This window comes from Sorex fumeus, unplaced genomic scaffold (genome assembly GCF_029834395.1).
Source record: "Sorex fumeus unplaced genomic scaffold, SorFum_2.1 ptg000030l, whole genome shotgun sequence".
Classification (NCBI taxonomy): domain Eukaryota; kingdom Metazoa; phylum Chordata; class Mammalia; order Eulipotyphla; family Soricidae; genus Sorex; species Sorex fumeus.
Window position 1 is genome coordinate 30136405 of NW_026606087.1, and position 19404 is coordinate 30155808.

General features: G+C 41.8%; 1 protein-coding gene across 1 annotated transcript in view; it reads left to right on the plus strand.

Annotated features, from left to right (window-relative positions):
• Nucleotides 1-19404, plus strand: part of CCDC83 (coiled-coil domain containing 83) — a 61945-nt gene that overhangs the window by 28284 nt on the left and 14257 nt on the right. The window contains exons 5-6 of the mRNA XM_056116436.1: nucleotides 6288-6379; nucleotides 17291-17359. Of these exons, the coding sequence (XP_055972411.1) occupies nucleotides 6288-6379; nucleotides 17291-17359 (161 nt within the window). The remainder of the gene's footprint in view (nucleotides 1-6287; nucleotides 6380-17290; nucleotides 17360-19404) is intronic.

Sequence of the window (19404 nt, forward strand, 5' to 3'; positions counted from 1 at the left end):
ACACATAATCGTGTACAGATGCAGAAAACCAAATCAAACACCTGTAAATTAAACAACTCAATGTTGAACAATGAGTAGGTCAGGAAAGAAATCAAGGAAGAAATCAAAAGATACTTGGAAAAAAATGAGAATAAAGACACAAGCTGCCAGAACCTACGGGACGCAGCTAAAGCTATGTTAAGGAGAAAATTTATAGCTCTGCAAACATTTCTCAGGATGGAAGAAAGGGCCCACAAAAACAACTTGACTTCACAGCTCAAGATCTTAGAAAAGGACCAACATAAAGAGCCCAAACCAGGCAGAGGGAAAGAGATCATAAAACTTAGAGCAGAAATCAACGACATGGAAACCAAAAAAACAAAACAAAAGATCAATGAAACCATGAGCTGGTTCTTCGGGAAAATAAATAAGATAGATAAACGACTAGCAAGACTCACAAAGAAAGAGAGAACCCTGATAAACTGAATCAAAAATGAGAAGGGGAATATCACAATAGAAACCAAAGAAATTCAAAAGATCATCAGAAACTACTTTGAAAGTCTGTATGCCACAAAAAAAAGAGAACCTAGAAGAAATTGATAAATTCCTGGATTCCTATAATCTCCCAAGACTGAATCAAGAAGATCTAGAATACCTGAATAGTCCTATTGATATCAAGGAAATTGAAACTGTAATCAAAAGTCTTCCCAAAACAAAAGCCGACATCCAGATGGACTCACTAGCGAATTTTTCCAAACATTTAAAGAGGACCTATTGCCAGTTCTTCTGAAGCTTTTCCAGGAAATTGAAGAAACAGAAACTCTCCCAAACAGTTTTTATGAAGCTGATATCTCTCATACCAAAAGGAAACAAAGACACAAGAAAAGACGACTACAGTCCAATATCCCAGATGAACACGGATGCGAAGATTCTTAACAAAATATTAGCAAATAGAATTCAACAACTCATCAAAAAGATCATACACCATGACCAAGTGGTTTTCATTCTGGAATGCAAGAATGGTTTAACATTCGGAAATCAATCAACATAATCCATCATATCAACAAAAGAAAAGAAAAAAACATATGATCATATCAGTAGATGCAGAGAAAGCATTTGACAAGATCCAGCACCCGTTTATGATGAAAACCATCACCAAAATGGGTATAGAAGGGACTCTCCTCAATATACTTAAAGCCATCTGCCACAAGCCTATGGCAAGCTTCATTCTCAATGGGGAAAAACTAAGAGACTTCCCTCTAAGATCAGGGACAAGACAAGGATGGCCACTCTCTCCACTGCTGTTCAACTTAGTAACTGAAGTACTTTCAATAGCGGTTAGGAAAGAAAAAGATATTAAGAGCATTCAGGTAGGAAAGGAAGAAATCAAGCTCTCATTATTCAGAGATACTAAGAGAACCCTAAAACCTCTACCAAGAAACTCCTAGAAACAGTAGACTTGTATAGTCAAGTTGCAGGCTATAAAATCAATACCCAAAATTCCATGGCTTTCCTATACACAAATAATGAGAGAGAAGAAAGTTACATGAAAAAAAAAATCCCGTTCACAATTCTGCCCCAGAAAATCAAGTATCTAGGAATCAAATTACTAAGGAAGTAAAGTACCTGTACAAAGAAAACTACAAAACACTACTTCAGGAAATAAAAGAGGACACGAGGAAATGGAAAGATATCCCCTGCTCTTGGCTTGGGAGAATTAACATTGTCAGAATGGCAATAATCCCCAAAGCATTGTAGAAATTGAATGTGATTCCTATAACGATGCCCATGACATTCTTCAAAGAAATGAAGCAAACACTCCTGAAATTCATATGGAACAATAAGCCCCCATGAATAGCTAAAGCAATTCTTGGGAAAAAGAAAATGGGAGGAATCAACCTCCCTAACTTCAAACTGTACCACAAAGCAGTAATAATTAAAACACCGTGGTACTGGAACAAAGGCAGAGCCGCAGACCAATGGAACAGGATTGAATATACTGACATCTCCCCCCAAACATAGGATCGTCTAATCCTTGATAAGGGAGCAAGAAATGTGAAGTGGAGCAAGGAAAGCCTCTTTAACAAATTGTGCTGGAAAAACTGGATAGCTATGTGAAAAAAAATGGCTCAGATCTCTACCTAACACTATGTAAAAAAGTAAGATCAAAATGGATTAAAGACCACAACATCAGACCGGAATCCATAAAGTACATTGAAGACAAGGCTGGCAAAACCCTCCACAACATTGAAGCTAATGGTATCTTCAAAGATGAGATGCCACTGGCCAAGCGAGTGAAAACAGAGATAGACAAATGGGACTATCTTAAATGAAGAAACTTCTGCACCTCAAAAGAAACTGTGACCAAAATACAAAGACAGTCTAGAGGATGGGAAAGGATATTCGCCCAATACACATCCGACAAGGGGTTGATATCAAGGGTATAAAAAGCACTGATTGAACTCCACAAGAAGAAAACATCCAACCCCGTCAAAAAATGGAGAGATGAAATGAACAGAAACTTTCTCAAAGAAGAGATCCAAAAGGCAAAAAGGCATATGATAAAATGCTCTACATCGCTAATCATCAGGGAGATGCAGATCAAAACAACGATGAGATATCATCTCACACGCCAGAGACTGGCTCACATCCAAAAGAACAAAAACAACTTGAGTTGGCGGGGATGTGGCATGAGAAGGACTCTCCTTCACTGCTGGTGGGAATGCTGACTGGTTCAGTTCTTTTGGAAAACAGTATGGACGATTCTCAAAAAGTTAGAAGTTGAGTTCCCATTTGACCCAGCAATACCACTCTGGGAATATATCCCGGAGAGGCAAAAAAGTGCATTCGAAATGACATCTGCACTTCTATGTTCATTGCTGCATTGTTCATAATAGCCAAAATCTGGAAGAAAATCCGAGTGCCAAAGAACAGATGACTGGTTACAGAAACTTTGGCACATCTACACAGTGGAATACTATGCAGCGATTAGAAAAGATGAAGTCATGAAATTTACATACAAGTGGTACTACGTGAAAAGTATCATGCTAAGTGAAATGATTCAGAAAGAGATGAACAGAAATAGAAAGACTGAACTCATCTGGGGAATATAAAGTAACAAAATAGGAGACTAGCGTTCAATAATAGTCGAGATAAGTACCAGGAGGTTCACTCCATGGCTTGAAGGCCAGCCACACATGCTAGGGGGAAAGGCAGCTCAGGTAGAAGAGGGAACACCAAGTAAAAGGTGTTGGGAGTATCCTCCCAGGATGGGAGATGAATGCTGAAAGTAGACTATAGACTGAACATGATTGCCATTCAATGCCTCTTTTGCAAACCTGGGCACCCAAAAGGAGAGAGAGAGAACAAAAGGGAATCCCCTGCCACAGAGGCAGGATGGGATGGGGGAGGTCGGGGGTGGGAGGGATACTGAGATCATTGGTGGTGAAGAATGGGCACTGGTGGACATATGGGTACTCAATCATTGTAAAACTGAAACCCAAGCACAAAAACTTGTAAGTCTACAACTGTACCTCATGGTGTTTTACTAATAAAAAAAATTTTTTAAATGGGGCGATGAAATGAACAGAAACTTTCTCAAAGAAGAAATCCAAAAGGCAAAAGGCACATGATAAAATGCTCCACATCGCTAATCATCAGGGAGATGCAGATCAAAACAACGATGAGATATCATTTCACACCCCAGAGAATGGCCCATATCCAAAAGAACAAAAGCAACCTGAGTTGGCAGGGATGTGGCATGAAAGGGACTCTCCTTCACTGCTGGTGGGAACACTGACTGGTTCAGCCCTTTTGGAAAACAGTATGGACGATTCTAAAAAGTTAAAAGTTGAGCTCCCATTTGACCCAACAATACCAATCCTGGGAATATATCCTGGAGAGGCAAAAAAGTGCATTCGAAATGACATCTGCACTTCTATGTTCATTGCTGCACTATTTACAATAGCCAAAATCTGGAAAAAACCGAGCGTCCGAGAACAGATGACTGGTTACAGAAACTTTGGTACATCTACACAATGGAATACTATGCAGCTGTTAGAAAAGATGAAGTCATGAAATTTACATACAAGTGGTTCTACGTGGAAAGTATCATGCTAAGTGAAATGAACCGGAAAGAGAGGTACAGACATAGAAATACTGCATTGATCTGGGGAATATAAAGTAACAGAATGGGAGTTGTACATCCAAGAATAGTTGAGATAAGTGCAGGGAGGTCTGCTCCAGGGCTTGAAAGCAGGCAGCACATGCTGGGGGGAAAGGCAGCGCAGATAGAGAATGGAACACCAAGTAAAGGATGTTTTGAGGACTCACTCGTGATGTGAGATGCGTGCTAAAAGTAGACTATAGACTGAACATGATGACCACTCAATACCTCTATTGCAAACTACACCCTAAAGAGTGAGCAAAAGGGAATGCGCTACCACAGAGGCAGGTGGGGTGGGGGTGGGGTGGCATGTGGGAGTTGGAAGTCTACTGGGATCATTGGTGGTGGAGAATGGGCACTGGTGGACGGATGGGTACTCGATCATTATATAACTGAAACCCAAGCACAAAAGTTTGTAAATGTACAACTGTACCTCATGGTGTTTCACTAATAAAAGAAAAAAACCCAAACAAACAAACAAAAGACTAAATAAATAAATAAATAAAATGTCCAAGTCTTCATTCCCTGAAAAAAAAGAAAAAAGAAAAATCTGACACTAATACCCAAAGACAGTAGAAACAAGAACCAAGTGGATTGGTCCATTGTTGGTATCCTCAAGTGCTTGGGGGAAAGGCAGTTGGGATAAAGAAGGGATGATTATGACAGTTGGAAATGATCATTCTGGATAAGAACTGCTGACTGAAAGTAGGTAAAGGACCAGTATGATAACCTCTCAGTATCTGAATTACAAACCATAATGCCCATAAATTGGGAGGAAATGAGGGAGGGAGGAAATGAGGGAGGGAGGAAGAGAGAGAGAGAGAGAGAGAGAGAGAGAGAGAGAGAGAAAGTACCTGCCATAGAGACAGGCTTGGGGGGGAGTGGCAGGAGGGAAAGGGAGGACACTGATAGTAGAAAATGTACCCTGGTGGAAGGATGGTTATTGAGACACTGTATAACTGAAACCCAATCATGAACAGCTTTGTAACTGTATCTCACGGTGATTCAATAAAAATTAAATAAATTTTAAAATTAAAATTGAAAAATAAAAATGTGCCTGAGGGGGCAGAGCAATAACACAAAGGGCAGGGTGTATGCCCTGCATGTAGCCAAGTTGAGTTTGATCCCCAGCAGTATATCACAAATCACAAATCACAAATCATCCTGTTAATCGTCGATTGCCTCGAGCAGGCCCCAGTAACGTCTCCTTCATCCTAGCCCTGAGATTATATTCAAGGCTCTTTAGGATAATGAGACCCATCATTGTTACTGGTATTTGGCATATTGGGTATGCCACGGGGAGTTTGCCAGACTCTGCCGTGTGAGCAGGTTACATTCGGTAGGCTGCCAGTTTGTCCAAAGTAGGAATGAGATAATAAGATTTTATAATAGGATGTTGCGCGGCCTTGGTCGGGGCGGGGAGGAAAGCTCAACCCGCTCCCCTCCAAGGGGCCCCAGCGGCGAGGACAATCAGGCGCGGGGGGCAGGAGCTTTCCTCCCTGCCCCGACCAGGGCTCCGGAGGCCAAAGACCTCCAGGACCAGCCACCACCATGCTGAGACCACTTTCCGCACACATGAAGGTACTGGCAGAGGGACAAAGTCATGTGGGTTCCGGGGCCGAGATCTCCAAGCCTACTCGGATTTGGGCCGAGCATCCTCCACCCAGATCCTCCAAATTCCAGTAGGCGGGGGTCACACCCACCAACTGGCCCCCTGGCGCTGTGTAATCCCATCAACGGCCAAGACTCAGAGACTATAAAAACCAGCTCCCGGAAGAAGAACAGTGCAGTCTCCTGCCCCCACGCCTGACTGTCCTCGCCGCCGGGGCCCCTTGGAGGGGAGCGGGTTGAGCTTTCCTCCCCGCCCCGACCAGGGCTCCGGCAGCCAAAGACCTCCAGCACCATATATGGTCCCCCAAACCCTGTCAGGATTATCTCTGAGAGCAGAGCTAGGAATAGGCCCTGAGCACCTCTCGTATGGTCCAGAATTTAAAAAAAATAAGAATAAGACAATAAAAACATTATACTCTGAAAATTCTATGGAAAACTGTGCAGAAAGAAGAGGCGAGGATCATAGCATATGGCATTTACTAACATTTTATCTAGGATCAGACTTTTTATAACCTTTTATTTTTTTTTAAAGATCAATACAAAATTAATCTAGAAGATATTAGAAAGAAAGTTATCAAAGAGACTTTATTGCATCTGGATGCAAAGAAGGAATGGGCCACAAAGGTATGTTTCAACTTTCTTAAAAACAAAACCGACTTGGTCTTCTTCCTCCCCCAGGTCAGTCAGTGCTCAAACCCGGGACTTGGCTTCCTCCGTGTATGCGCCCCAGGAATCCTCTAGGACCCTGGGATGCTCACCATCCCTGAGCCTCTTCCAGTTCGGTTCCAAAACTGTGCCTGGTCTTCTTCCTCCCCCAGGTTGTACCCCCCACCCCCCACAGTACCCATAGAGGGCGTGGCCTCTTCAGAAGTGGGCGTGGCCTCTGTAGAGGTGGGTTTGGCTTGTTGGCAGAAGCTCAGAAAGCCCAGAAGCCTCAGAAGTTGCTACTCACCTAAGGGAGCTCTCTCAGAAAGAATTCAGATATGAAGTAATGAAGATGTTCAATGAACTCAATGAAAGTAAGATAGATATCCAGTAAATTAAAGGAGGACATGAAAGAAACCATTGAGAAAATACGGGAAGAAATGAGAGCAGAAATTGGAAAGCTATGCAGAGAAATGTCACGAATAAAACTATATTCGATAGTTGAAATAAAAAACTCAGTGTGTGTCCTCAACAGTAGGATGGCCACAACTGAAGACAGAATCAGTGAGCTGGAAGATCAGCTGCATGAAGCCTACAGGCAACAACAAACAATGACAAGAGACCTCAAAATGTCTCTAGAGCGAATCAGAGTCCTAGAAGATGATTCCAAGAGGAACAACATTAGAATCATTGGAGTACTGAAGGTCAGGGAAACAATCCTAATGAAAAAGTCATGGTTAAACAAATCATTGCCGAAAAGTTTGCAGAGATGGACAATGCAGACATTCAGATTCAAGGAGCCTGAAGGGTGATAGCTAAAAGAGACCCTAACAAAAACACTCCAAGACGTATCATAGTTAGAATGATGGATGCCATGGACAGAGACACAATACTGCAAGCAGAAAAGTCAAAGAAGGAAATCACATAAAAAGGAGCACCCCTTAGTTTCACAGCAGACCTATCAGAGGAAACCCTCCAAGCCTGAAAGCAATGGTGGAAAATAGTGAAAAAAAAACTCACTGAAATGAACACTTCACCAAGAATACTCTATCTGGCTAAACTCTCACTCAAACTTGAAGGAGTGGTACACTGTTTTGTGGATAAACGGCAGCTCAGGAACGTCATAGACTCAAAACCAAACCTAAAAGAAGGGCTAAAGGAGCTACTATAAGACAAGACAAACCCTACAAACACAACAGACCCCTACAGAAAGATGACACAAAACCCCATAACAATAATCTCTCTCAACATCAATGGTCTAAAATCACCAATTAAGAGACACAGAGTGGCAAAATTGATCCAGAAACTGAAACCAACATTCTGCTGCCTACAAGAAACTCATCTGAACAGTCAAAGCAAACACAGACTCAAATTTAAAGGATGAAAAACAATCCTGCAAGCAAACAGCTCCCTCAAAAAAGCTGGGGTGGCCATAGTAGTATCCGGCAACATAAATTTCCGGTTGAAAAAGATTAGAAGGGACAGCGAAGGTCATTTTCTATTCATCAAGGGATATGTACAACAAAAAGAAATCACACTCTTAAATGTATATGCACATAATGAGGGAACAGCTAAATATTTAAAACAACTGCTAACAGATTTTAAGGAAGACATTGCTGGCAACACAGTAGTAGCCAGAGACTTCAACATCACCTTATCACCTCTGGATAGATCAACAGGAACAAAACTCAGCAAGGAAACATTGGCGTTGAAGGACGAAATAGAAGAGAGAGGGCTTATAGACCTAAACAGGGCTTTTAACCCCCAAAAGAAAGAATACAGATTCTTTTCCAGTGCACACAGAACATTTTCCAAAATAGACCATGTGCTAGGCCACAAAACATATCTCAATAGAATCAGGAGGATAGAAATATTATCAACCATCTTTTCAGACCACGATGCCCTGAGAATAGAAGTGAATCATACACAGACATGGAGAATCAAATCAAACACCTGGAAATTAAACAACTCAATGTTGAACAACGAGTGGGTCAGGAAGGAAGTCAGGGATGAAACCAAAAGATAACTGGAAGCAAATGATAATGAAGACAGGAGCTACCAGAACCTATGGGATGCAGCTAAAGCCGCGTTAAGGGGAAAATGTATAGCTCTGCAAGCTTTTCTCAGGAAGGAAGAAAGGGCTCACATAAACAACTTGACTTCACAGCTCAAGATCTTAGAAAAGGACCAACAAAAGGAGCCCAAATCAGGCAGAAGGAAAGAGATCATAAAACTTAGAGCAGAAATCAATGACATGGAAACCCAAAAAACAATCTGAAAGATCAATGAAACCAAGAGCTGGTGCTTTGAGAAAATAAACAAGATAGATAAACCACTAGCAACACTCATAAAGAAAGAGAGAGAGAACCCTAATAAACCAGATCAGAAATGAGAAGGGGGATATCACAACAGAAACCAAAGAAATTCGAAAGATCATCAGAGACTACTTTAAGAGAACCTAGAAGAAATGGATAAATTCCTGGATTGCTATAATCTCTCAAGGCTGAATCAAAAACAAAACCAAACACCCCCTAATGTTTTTATTGGGGGGGCACATCTGGAAGTGCTCATGATTACTCCTGGTTATGTGCTCTGGGATTACTCCTACCATTTCTCAGGGGATCACATGTGTTGCCAGGGATTGAACTCATGTCAACTGTTGTACAAGGCAAGCATTTAACCATGTTCTATGACCTTGACTCCTCCCCCAAAATTTCATATATTATAATATTGTATTAAGGACTTGAATTCTTAAGTTAGGCAATTACTATTTAAATAGTGGTTTACAACAGATGAATTTGTTACTTGAATTTTATGGGTTTCAGTTCTCAAATATATCAATAATGGCATTTACTTTAAAAACTAATGTGAGGGGCAGGAGCAATAGTACAGTAGGTAAAGAAAGCATCTTTCTTGCACATAACTGACCCTGGTTCAATCCCTGACATCTCATGTGGTTTACTAAGCACCACCAGGAGTGACTCCTAACTGCAGAGCCAGGAGTAATTACTGAACATTGCCGGGTGTGGCCCACAAACCAAATAAATAAAAAATTCTAGTGTGAGAATTGTGCTGTCCTCCCGTTGTTCATCAATTTGCTTGAGCAGGCACCAGTAACGTCTCCATTGTGAGACTTGTTACTGTGTCTGGCATATCGAATATGCCACAGGTAGTTCTCCAGGCTCTGCCGTGTGTGTGTGTGTGTGTGTGTGTGTGTGTGTGTGTGTGTGTGATACTCTCGGTAGCTTTCTGGGCTCTCCGAAAGGGACAAAGGATCGAACCGGGGTCGGCGGCATGCAAGGCAAATGCCCTACCCGCTGTGCATTTGCTCCTGGGTTCGATTCCTCCATCCCTCTCAGAGATCCCAGCAAGCTACCGAGAGTATCCCGCCCGCACAGCAGAGCCTAGCAAGCTACCCATGGCATATTGGATTTGCCAAAAACAGTAACAACAAGTCTCACAATGGAGACGTTACTGATGCCCACTCGAGCAAATCGATGAACAATGGGAGGACAGTGCTACAGTGCTACAGTGTGAGAATTGAAAACAATTTCAGTAGCATAATACCTCACCTCTAGCACAGCGGTAGGGCGTTTGCCTTGCACGCAGCCAACATGGCCGACCCAAGTTCGATTCCTCCGCCCCTCTCGGAGAGCCCGGCAAGCTACCGAGAGTATCTTGCCTGCACGGCAGAGCCTGGCAAGCTCCCCTTGACGTATTTGATATGCCAAACACAGTAACAACAAAGTCTCCAATGGAGACGTTACTGGGCCCGCTCGAGCAAATCGACGAACAACGGGAGGGCCTTTATCTTTACCTTTAAAACCTCACCAAGACTCAAATCCCAGTAAATTATCATTAGTTTTTTAGATCGCAAAAATCATGACTACCACAAATTATTAATTAAGAGTTTCTAATGTATTTCTGAATACAGTTCATCCAAAAAAGTACTTTTCATATCCAAACTTAAAAAACATGCTTTGGCTGAAAGTAGACTATAGACCAAACATGATTGCCACCCATTGCCTCTTTTGCAAACCACAACACCCAATAGGAGAGAGAGAACAAAAGGGAATACCCTGCCACAGAGGCAGGGTGGGATGGGTGGAATGGAAGGTGGGAGGGATACTGGGATCCATGGTGGTGGGAAATGGGCACTGGTGGAGGGATGGGTATTTGATCATTGTATAATTGAAATCCAACTACAAAAATTTGTAAGTCTACAACTGTACCTCACATGGTATCTCACTAATAAAAATTTTTAAAAAATAAAGAGAACGTGCTTTACATTGCTGGCGCTTTAAAAACTTAGCATATAAAGCTTGGCATATAGTTTGAGATATAATTTCTAGTAAGCTATTTTCTAAACTTTGTCTTGTACAAAATATCAGACTGTCTTTTATTTTCACTGTAATGCCACTGTTTCCAGTCTCCTAATTCCTAAATCCCCACTAGTATTACTTCTTCATCAGGAACATACTTTCTTCAGAATCAGGAATATCTAATCTTTGCTAAGGTTTTTTAATTGAATTTCTGTTACTAGTGTTCTGCAAATAGGCAACTTTCCAATTGGCTCAATAGATCTTTCAGGGACTAGAGAGACAGTAGAGTGGGTGAGGAGTTTTCCTTGCATGCAGCTGACCCACATTCAACCCCAAGCACTGCATATGGTCTCCTTAGCACCTCCAGGAGTGATCTTTGAGCACAGAGCCAGGAGTAACCCCTGAGCACAGTTAAGTGTGGCCTAAAAACAAAACAAAAAAGTTGGTCTTTCACTGGTGGTTTCTCCTATCCCATTATGTGACTAACAGATATTTTGGTCACTTGACATCCCGTTATTCATCGATTTGCTCGAGAGGGCACCAGTAACGTCTCCATTCATCCCTGTCACGTGCTAATGTAGCCCAATGGCAAGGAACGCGAAGAGCCTCAAATCGATCGTTCAGGGTCTTGACGAAGAAGTCTGACCATCTCATAGGTGGGCGGCCACACGGTCTTTTGACATCCCGTGGAATACAGTTGGTAATCGTTCTAGTCCAGCGGTTATCTCCAAATCTCATTACATGTCCAGCCCATTTGATTTTTGACGCCTTGGCAAATGAGACAGCATCCCTGCTTCTTGACTGTCGATGAAGGTAGGAACTTCGGATTCTGTCTCTCATTTGAGTGAACCGTCATACTCCAAGCATTGCTCTTTCGATTCCTCTTTGGGGGACCCAAATAGCATTCTCATCATGTTTGCATAGGGCCCAGATCTCTGAGATGTATGTTAATGCAGGAAGAACAGTGGAATCGAAGAGATGTGCCAGAGCTGGAGGTTCTTTGTCCTCTTAGCTATTTCTTTGACGTTCTTGAAGGCGTTCCAAGCTGCTCTCTTTCTCCTGCGCAACTCAGGTGCCAGGTCATTCGTCATGTTGACTTCTCGACCTAGGTAGACATAACTTGCATTCGGAGATGTTCGTCCCATTGAGAGTGAATGTCAGGAATGAGACCATTTCTCATAAACATTGTCTTTGTTAGATTCAGCTGTAGTCTGACCCTTCCACACTCACGGTCAAAGTCAGCTAGCATTTGTGCCGCTTGGCTGATGTTTGGTGTTATAAGAACGATATCATCAGCGAAGCGGAGGTGGTGTAGTTACTGACAGTCTAAATCTTCACTTCCACTCCTTCCCATTCTAGTCTTGGCATGACATTCTTGAGGGTGGCACTGAAGAGTTTCGGTGAAATAGTATCACCCTGCCGAACCCCTCTCTTGACATTAGTGATCACCTCCTTATAGAATGGTGAGATCCTGGTAGTGAATCCACAATAAAGCTCACGGAGGATCCTGATGTATTGACTTTGGACACCCTGTTTGGCTAGGGCCTCGATGACTGCTTCAGTCTCAACAGAATCAAAGGCCTTCTTTAAATCAATGAACAATAGACAGAGCGGCATCTTGAACTCCCGCGAAATCTCAATGAGCTTGGTTATCATGTGGATATGGTCAATTGTGCTAAATCCTTTTTGGAAACCGGCTTGCTCGCGTGGTTGCTCTTCATCTAGTGTTCTAATAATCCTGTTCAGGATGACACCTGTAAAGGCGATTAGAGGCCACCCTGAAAGCTTCTATCTATCTCGGAGAGCCTGGCAAGCTACCGAGAGTGTTCCGCCCACATGGCAGAGCCTGGCAAGCTACCTGTGGTGTATTCGACATGCCAATACCAGTAAATACAATGGGTCCCATTCTCCTGACCCTGAAAGAGCCACCAATACGGCAGCATTAAGAAAGATGAGGAAGGAGAGGCTCATAAAATCTCAGGGCCGACCTAGGCTGCCAAAACGAAAAAGGACAAAAATGACTGTCTGTACTTTCAACACACGTACGCTGGCATCGGATGAATGCATTGAGGACTTGATGGTGCAAGTGCGAAAGATCAAGTATGACATCATTGGTCTGACTGAGACGAGAAGGCGTCAATCACATCATGACATTTTTGACACTGGAGAAGAACTGTTCCTTGGAACATGTGACAAAAGAGGTGTCGGTGGTGTTGGTGTCCTTGTCAACACGAACTTGGCCATAAACATTGATTCATTTGAATGCCTAACAACCCGAATCAGATGATTACACTTGAGTAGATGTGGCTCACTTCCAGAAGTTTCTATCTTTGTTGTCTATGCACCAACATCCAATTATGATGAAAGAGAAATTGAGAAGTTCTACATGGAGTTGGAGAAGTTCTATAAAGAAGACCACACCTTCTACAAAATCATTGTTGGTGATTTTAATGCCAAGATAGGACCGAGAAGATCAGCCGAAGAACTCCACATTGGGAAAGATATTTTAGAAAGAAAAAATAATATTTCACAACATAATACTGTAAACCCACACGGGTGAATTTTCTATATGAGATAGTGTCATATGAACTAAACTTAGTTTAAGATGATAAAATTTGTTGTTTAATTTTAATGAAGCAAGGTGGGTTTTATTTAATGAAACTTAGAAAGATGTGCAGGGTGAAAGATGGAAAGAAATATATGTTTAAGAGAGAACAAGAGTTTGAAAGAGAAAGGAAGCATTAAGCAAAGATAACATAGAAACAATCAAGCAAGATGTGCTCAAGGAGAACATGGGCTTGAAGAGCAAACCAAAAAATGCATGTTTAACTCAAATATACTTCAAGCATATATGTTCAATATAAGTGTAAGTGTAAGTGTTCCTAACACTTTGCATTTAAGTCTCTCAACAGTCCTATAAGTAGAAAGAATAAGGAGAAAAAATTGTGAACTCTTCCATACAGAACCTCTAGAATAATTGATCAGCACAGCTGATCAATTTAAAATGTCTTTCATGAGTGAAGAATCCTGGCCGGCAGACACCACAACACCCAGAGAATTCTCCGGGCCCCATACCGAGACAGTATCACTGGGAGGTCCCAGATGAAGCAGGTGTAGTCTCCTTGCCTTCTCCATATGGAATCCTGTTGACTATGAGCTTCTACAAGCATGGCTCTGGTATGTGGGCACCAGGACTATTCTTCCGAACCTTATGGGGGCAGTGGACCGGGCAGTTCTATCTATCTCAGGTCCCAGTCAGCCCCTGATTCCAAAAGTCACGCCCTCAACCCACCCCCGGCACCATCTTGCCACACTCAGCAGTGAAGAATCCTGGCCAGCCGGCACAACAACATCCGGAGAATTCTCCAGGCCCCATACCAAGCCAATACCGCTGGGAGGTCTCAGATGGGGCAGGTGTAGTCTCCTTGCCTTCTCCAGAGCTTCTACAAGCATGGCGCCAATATGTGGGCACCAGGACTATTACTCCAAAACCTTTCTTGATATGCAAAGTGAGCAATTGAAAGTAAAAATGGAAAGTAAATGATCTAGCATCTGTCCCTGGAAGGCAGGCTTGAATGGTGGTGGGAAAATTCGACCAAAATATAATGCCCAATAGAAATTCATCTGGATTGTGCATTAAACTATGGTGCTGTGCCACCCTGGGAGGGGAAGGGTGTTTGTCCCTCTGCCTTTCCACCCTGGTGGTAGCAGCATGGTGGCCACCATCTTTCAGAGCCTAATGGACAGCCAGGTATGAGACTGCAGTGACGAGGCACGTGGGACCTCATGGGATGGGGGAATGGAACAGACCCTTCTCCCCGCCCTGATGAGGCCCCAACTTGCCACCCACGAATGCCTCCTTTGGCTCCTGAACGGCCATGATCCCAGAGGAACACAAACTAAATCTCAGAGCCCAGCAGCTTTAGACAGAAATGCACCTGGACTGTGCATTAAACTATGGTGTCGTGCTGTCCCGGGAAGGGAAGAGTGTTTGTCCTTCCACCTTTCCACCCTGGTGGTAGTGGCATGGTGGCTGCCATCTTTCAGAGCCTAATGGAAAGCCAGGTATAAGACTGTAGTGACGAGGCACACGGGGCCTCATGGGATGGGGGGTGGAACCGGTCCTGCTCACCACACTGACGAGGCCCCGAGTTGCCACCCATGAATGCCTCCTCCGGCTCCTGAATGACTATGATCCCAGAGGCACACAAACCAAGCTCAGAACCCAGAAGCTTTTGGCAGTAATCCCCTAAGACTTATTACTAAAATATCAGAAATCCAAAATCACGTGTCCATGATAGTGGCCACGCGACATCATATGCTCTTCATAATCAGCAATAGAAAACAAGTTATCTAATGATGCCCTTTTGGCAGGTCTGATTTCATTTCATTTTCATTTCATCATCCTGTTATTCGTCGATTGCCTCGAGCAGGCCCCAGTAACGTCTCTTTCATCCTAGCCCAGAGATTATATTCAAGGCTCTTTAGGAGAATGAGAACCATCATTGTTACTGGTATTTGGCATATTTGGTATGCCACAGGGAGTTTGCCAGACTCTGCCCTGTGGGCAGGCTACATTTGATAGCCTGCAGGTTTGTCCAAACAGGCAGGTCTGATTGTTGGAGAAATTTCCAAATATTAATGGTGGGTCTTTTGTCATAATATTGAATGAGATCAAAGTAGAGAGAGAGTATAGTGTAAATCTGCCACACAGGCAGGGGGAGGATTGGGAGGGGGTTATACTGGTGTTCTTGGTGGTGAAAAATGCGCACTGGTGAAGGGATTGGTGTTTGATCGTTGTATGACTGACCGGGACTTAAACTGGAAAGCTTTGTGGCTGTTCTCACAGTGATTCAATAAATTAAAAAAAAAATTTAAGTACTTTTAAAAAGGTCTTTTATGTGACTACCCTTAATCATAACATTATACAATTTCTTTTCACAACATAAAATGTTGAAAACACACACGTGTGAATTTTCCTTATTTTATTTAGTTATTTTCAGCAAACAGTTAAGCTTTTCTAATCCCCTATTCTGAAGATTTGTCTGTATACTGGAATTCCATGAAAGATTTGGCTACCCAGATAGTCCTAGTCCCACCTAGAGATATGCTGAGGATGCTCCCTGTGCTTTTGAACTTTTCAAACCACCCAGGACATTCTAATGTGCAGCCAGAGTTGAAAACTACTACTTAATTGTGAGTTAATGAAGCATATCTAACTAACTTTATTTAATGAGATACTTCCTACTTTTGTTCAAGTAAGGTTCTGCTTGAGCAACTTTGTAAATTTGATTGTAATTGGAATATAAAATTTTCTTGGACCTTGGAATGTAGGTACACATTTAGTTATTTAGTATGTTTAGAAAAAAATAAGTCACAAAATTTTCAGTATAAAGATTAAAATAAATTTACCCTTGGCACATTTAAAAGTTATTTCTGCCCATTTTATAATGTAAAAGACTCGTTTCAGTTTATATTTCTTTGGTTGTGTCCTTCAGTTACTGAATATTGAAGGCTGGAGCGATAGCACAGCGGGTAGGGCGTTCGCCTTACAAGCGGCCAACATGGCCGACCCGAGTTCGATTCCTCCGCCCCTCTCGGAGAGCCCGGCAAGCTACCGAGAGTATTCGATATGCCAGACACAGTAACAACAAAGTCTCCAATGGAGACGTTACTGGGCCCGCTCGAGCAAATCGACGATCAACGGGAGGGCCTTTACCTTTACCAATACAAAAGTACTTAAGGCAAATGTGATTTGTAATCTATTAGTAAAACTCCTTTGGATGAATGATTAATATACAAGTAACTGGAGGAAAAGTTTTCATTTTATAAACCCTATGGCAAAGTAAAAGTTTTCCTACTTTCTAAAATGCCTTTCTAAAAAAACTTGTCTACCCTAAAACTATTTGCTACTAAATCTTAATATATGTTTATACATAGTTATTATTGACATAAAGAAATCTTTCAAATTAGAAAGGAGTCAGGGAGATAGATCAAAGGGCTAATGTGCATTCTTTGTATGGGAGGGTCCTGGGTTCAGTCTCCAGTTTCACATGTCCCCTCAAGCACCACACCCCTCAAGCACCTTGAGCACAGAGTAAGAGTAACCCCTCAACACTGCCAGATATGGCCTCAAAGGAGCAAAAAGTAAGTAGTAATGTTTATGATTTTGTTTATGGTAATTGTTTCTGGTCATAAATGTGAGGAATATTTGATCACCTGAATTTTATTAACTTAATTGTGGAGCAGGACATTGAATGACAGATTTGTTCATGATAGTCAGATGGAGTAATATTAGAGGTAAACTTGAATGAACAGGTATCATCCAGTTTTATAACTTGCCTGTATTAGACATCATAGATTAGCATAAATAATATAGGTCATTATAAACAATATAATAGGATATAAAGGAAGAACAACTAAACCAAAAGCTCCTAGGTATGTTTCCAAAATGATTGTCAGACAGAACTTAACAAATGATGAGAATAAATAATCAGAGTTGTGATCAGTTGATTGTGCATTAATCTGTGTATGTGACAACTCCTCTTTTTATGAATATTTCTTTTAGAATGCTATAAAGTTAATTGATAAGAGCAGCTATCGAGAGATCTTGGAAAACTACTGGTTAAAGAAAGAGGTAAGAAGAAATTTCAGAGTATAATTCTTCCCCCCACCCCCACCCCTACCCCACCCATTTCTACACACACATTTTTACATAGTGAGCTTTTGCTGTATAAGAAGGAGGGCACTGCCGCAGATCTGACTAGTTCTAGGTTCTTTTGGATTGCAACCACCAGATATCTTCAGTATTACAGCTCTTTATCCTACACAAAGAAAATACAAATCTGTGAGGTAACTAACGAAATCAGCAGTAGCAGTAGTAATCCTTTCAGCAATAGCACCCACTGCAATCACAACAGCAATACCCTCTGTATTCAGTAACCTGAGCTCTTATGTATCACTGTATTCCCTACCCCCTAGATGTTTCTCTCTTCTGATTGGTTATAACCTACATAAATGAGGCTTGTGAAACTGACCAATCAGAATCCATACATGCAAATGTAGATTGTGGGCCTGACCAAATGTGTTTATGCATATAGATGAGAGACCAATCAGCGGTCTTAATTACCTGGCCCCTCTCCTCACTTTCAGTCTAATAATGGGACCTACAAGTCTTTTATAAAAATTATATTTTATTTTTATAAAATTGTTCGCAATAATTTATTACATTTAATATTACCACACCAGTCCCACTACCATTACACATTCCCACCACCAATATTTCGAACTTTCCCCACCACTACCCAAGCCTACCCCAATATCATGCCCTAAGTTTATTTTGTATTGATTGTTATGAATAATCAACTAAAAATGATCAAAGTTTCCTTAGAAGAAAGTATGTTAAGAAGACCTGGAGCCATTAAGCCCTTGTATAAGGGATTTACTAACAGGCTGTTACTGGTTGAGCCTTATATGCTAATATATAAATATATAATATTATGTATGCTATACATAATTATTTATCTATTATTTATATAAAATTTATATTTAATTTATATAATAAATAAATTTATATTTATTTATATATTTATATAGTTTATTTATTATTTATATAATAAATAATTATGTATAACATACATAGACATATATGTATATATGTGTATATATGTATATATAACATAAATAATAAATAAATAATTTTATATAACATACATAATACAATTTGGTGTGCTACTTGGTATATCAGTGGTGCAGAGTATGAGATGTAGCATGGCCACAAATGCGGCCACGTACTCCAGAAATTCTAAAACTTTAAAAAGGGTGATACAGCTGGAGTTAAGTTTTTAACTGGATAGTGACTTTGGGGCCTGGAGGAATCTCTGCAGCTTGTTGTTCTCTTCTGAGATTTATTTTTGAGTCTCTGAATTGTGGCCATTACTGAGCTTCTATGGCACCAGAGCCAGTTCATAGGTGTGGATGCAGGCTCCCAGAAGAACAGGGGGATTGGGGGAGGTTGCCTATCCCTGACTCCGTGAGAGCCTGGAGGTTTTCGGTAACAAACCCCGCATACCTGAGTTTTTCAGCAGATTCACTCATGGATGAGGCTTGTCCAAGCCTGTGGAGATCAGCCATAAGCATGGTGGCCACTGAATTCTGGAGTTCTGTTGGGGTGCCCCCTCTCTGAGCTGCCCTGGGTATGAGGCTAAGCCTGGGTGAGGTTCGGAGGCGTGTCTTTACAAGTCTTCTTTGGCGTGTGGTTCCTAAAGAGGCTAAACCCTATTTCCATAGGTTTTCATTTGATCTTTGCTTCCACCTTCCTGGAGGGAATGCTCTGATCTGCACCTGGCACCAGTGACTTTTTAGTCACAGAAGATGTCTCTGTCCTTGGGGACTTGGTGCTGGAGCCAACACCACACACACAGGAGCAGTCATTTGCGGGTGGACAAGATGTCCCTGTCTACTAGTCCCTACCTCTTATCTCAGCTTGGTCCCAGAGTCTCCTCTTCCCTTCAGAAAAGTACCCAGAAACTCATGGAGCAATGTGGTGCTTTAAACTTGATAGTTTCTTCCACTTTCCATGCTGTTCTGCAGTAGTGCTCAGTTAAAGCTGTTTTATAATGAGGAACTCCCCTATTTGATTCTTCATGTTGATCCTTTTGCCTTCTTACTCTCTTTTACCTG